Genomic DNA, 3,287 nt, shown 5'->3' with positions numbered 1-3,287 from the left:
AATCAATTCCAAGTACCCATGTTCGTATGTCGATTATAAAAATACACTACCTTCTCATGTAAGTGCTCTGTTTATAATTATTCCACGGGTGTTCTGAAATTCCGATACAAAAAGAAATCTTGTTTCTCGTATTTTAAATTAGATTAAAGTATGGTAGACTGTGTACTGTGTACCTCTAGAATTGATTAATAAACCAATCCAATAGTTTTAAATTGTGTTTGAATGCACTGAATTCGGTGTATTAAGTTAATCGAAGTATTAAGTAATTCATTGAGTAAAACAAAATTAAAAAAATGATAACACTTGCTAAGCTTTACTTGTTTATTTGATTATTAAATGTTTCTATAGACCACTATACACAAACAAAGCTATTTATGACTTATTTCCTTGATATATTTACAATATTTACAAATGATTTCATTTTCGTAGGATAAACATTAATAAAAATAGTACAAATACATTTCATGCTAACATTCATTTCGTTTCCAATAGAAATTATACTAAAAAATTATGTCCTTACACTAATCGATTGAAAATTCCGTTGTCTATTATGTTATGTGGACAAACCGGATACGCACTGCTCGACAGTCGTTTTTAAACGATGATTCGGCAGGTGAGGATTCAGAATTTTTCAAACGGGTGGGGCGAGTGGGCAGTATCACAATATTTAAGTGAGAGCAGATAACACCGTTACGCATTGGAATTTGAAAAAGTTAATGGCACGTTCCCCCGTGCCCCTACTGGATCCGCGCCTGATTCGTTCACGCTACCATCAGCAATCCGCACACGGCGTCACGTCGTCAATAGGAGACGGAATCGTCAGCAGCTGACGCAGTGTCAGTGTGCCTGGCTCAATATAATTTTAAGCAATGGCGAAACTAAGGGGACCTTACGGTGTCTGAGCAACCCACTCTCTATTCAAACGTGAAAAAAATGATAGTAATTAACGGAAAATAAATAGCAAAGTACTTTAAGAACTGCCTTGTATGGTGCAGTTACAGCCATCGATATGTCCCTCCCTAGTTTTGCACCTTGCGTTATGTTCAGTAGATGTAATATTTCTATTCAGCACCCCTCCCTTTTTCGAAATCGTGTATACGCCATAGGTTCAAGGATGACATAGGGGGTGTTCTATTGGGCCCTTCCTATATCTAAGCCAGTGGTTCGGTATAAATATTATGACTATACAGTGGAGTACAACGATTGATGTCAAATACTCATGTTTGACTTTGGCGTATGTCAATGATAAACGCATTAAAAGGAATGACGTCACATCATGAAATCTATTGACTCGATCCTGTAGTTGCACAATACCCATTCTAACAAGTTGTTTCCGCTTCATTGTCTAATTGTTTGTCCTGTGAATTCATTTCTTCTGCAACAAGCCCAATAACATATGGCGCAGTTACAGCCATCGATATGTCCCTATATGTTCTATTGGGCCCCTCCTATATCTAAACCAGTGGTTCGGTATAAATATTATGACAATACAGTGGAGTACAACGATTGATGTCAAATAATCATGTTTGAATTTTGACTTTGATCAGACATGTCAATGATAAACACATTAAAAAAATGACGTCACATCATGAAATCTATAGTGACTCGACGCAGGGTTCCCGGAACGCCGTCCTCAGCTGCGTGTGCAAAGCACAACTCACTGGTCAAGAATGGAACGTGAAATTTGGATAGGCCTATGGCTTCGTAGTCAGATTTGCGAGAAAAATTTCAGCTACCCGTATTTCTCGACTGAGACGTCAGTGGGAGCTGTAATTTGTATGGCAAAAGGAGATTGTGCAACCCTTAATTCGTATTAAGGGAATTTACGCCAAGAAACCTTGTAGTTATTAATATTTTGGTTATAATATAAAATATTCATTTTTTGGTGACGTCACACTCAAATTATTTAGCATGCAAACGTAAAAAGCTAGATTACGTCACCTTTTCCTGGTAAGGCAAACTTTCCCGGCGTGCTTTTCTCATGGATAACAAACACCACTGCTTTGCACATGGGCGCCCCCATGCCAGGGCTACAATAGCCGCATTGTTAGCATTGTAATACTTAAACAAGGTACCTCTACAACTGAATTATTCTTAGTTATTTCTTTTTTCTTATTTTAATTTATTTCTTCCGAAAGTGTACTTTCTATCACATATAATTCCACTGTCTTAGTTAGGCCTAGTCTTATATGCCTCATCATCTCCCCCGCTACACAGTACATCAGCAGCCCCCCTCCCCAATACAGTTCAGACGTTTGCTAGGTAACAACGTGATTACACCTTCCTTCCCAAGTGTTCATGTAACATTGGCATATTGTTAGCTTACCAGTTGTGTGTATTTCTTTGTGAAAATGAGTACCGCGGCGTACTCATTTTCACAAAGCATTTGCATCCCCTCTTGGAAAGAGGGACTCGAAATAATTGTCTCCACATCTTCGATAATTAAATTAATCACCGTAATTTAGCTTACACTTTTGAATTTAGGGAACACTTAAAATGTGAAATAATCATTTCAATACCCGACAAACTCCGAACTTTATTCATTCATTTGGCCTACATAAGAGTTTCATATTGCTGCACTTATATACTCCAACATCACTGGCGCATGGTAACAACCAACTGACTGCAGACCATTTCCGGTCACACATTACTCTTCATAACACAGCACCCCCTAGTTCCGTCACCTCTGGATCCTGGAGTAGCACAATACCCATTCTAACAAGTTCTTTCCGCTTCATTGTCTAATTGTTTGTCCTGTGAATTCATTTCTTCTGCAACAAGCCCAATAACATATCTAACAATAACGTTCAGAGCCTCGTGATTTTCAACGCGTTTAACCTCCGGGAGGAACGCGTCTAACTTCAGTGCTTGCAACGTATCAGCGTATTTTATAACATTTTCTAGAGGGTCTTTAAGATTCGCGAAATTGTCCAAGATTCTATTTGGAACATTGAGATAACAGCCAAGGTGCCTCCAATTTTTTGTTCCGTAAGTACATGGAGGGTTAAGCTCAATCGAAAGTTTCTGTAGAACGTCCAAATTACACTCCGACACTCGTTTATTATATCGTTCATCTGCCGAAAAGAGACATTGAACAGTTAGTAGTATCACTGCGAAGAAATTAGATAATTGATAGAAATTACGATAATTAACTACGCCTACCGATATGAATTCAGTACCATCGTTGAATAATTTTAATAATGTACCGTACTGACAGGCCTATAATGGTTAATATATTCTAGGGCAGATCAAGGCGATCGGAGAAAACGGATCACCTCATCTAAAAA

At 38.1% G+C, this 3,287-nt stretch overlaps 1 protein-coding gene across 3 annotated transcripts in view; it reads right to left on the bottom strand.

Annotated features, from left to right (window-relative positions):
- Window positions 1-3,287, bottom strand: part of LOC117112961 (tumor necrosis factor receptor superfamily member EDAR-like) — a 21,487-nt gene that overhangs the window by 13,661 nt on the left and 4,539 nt on the right. For 2 of the 3 annotated variants that reach the window (XM_033256193.1, XM_033256194.1), the window contains exon 10: window positions 2,570-3,074. In XM_033256193.1, coding sequence (XP_033112084.1) covers window positions 2,716-3,074 — 359 coding nt within the window. In that variant the 3' untranslated portion in view covers window positions 2,570-2,715. Of the gene's footprint in view, window positions 1-980; window positions 990-2,569; window positions 3,075-3,287 lie in introns of those variants that run through there. The other variant, XM_033256195.1, reaches the window with a different exon arrangement.

Source organism: Anneissia japonica, unplaced genomic scaffold (assembly GCF_011630105.1).
Source record: "Anneissia japonica isolate Jap-2015-1 unplaced genomic scaffold, ASM1163010v1 scaffold287774_len439945_cov178, whole genome shotgun sequence".
NCBI classification, from domain to species: domain Eukaryota; kingdom Metazoa; phylum Echinodermata; class Crinoidea; order Comatulida; family Comatulidae; genus Anneissia; species Anneissia japonica.
The sequence above is the reverse complement of the archived record's forward strand: the minus strand, read 5'-3'. Positions and strand labels throughout refer to the sequence as shown.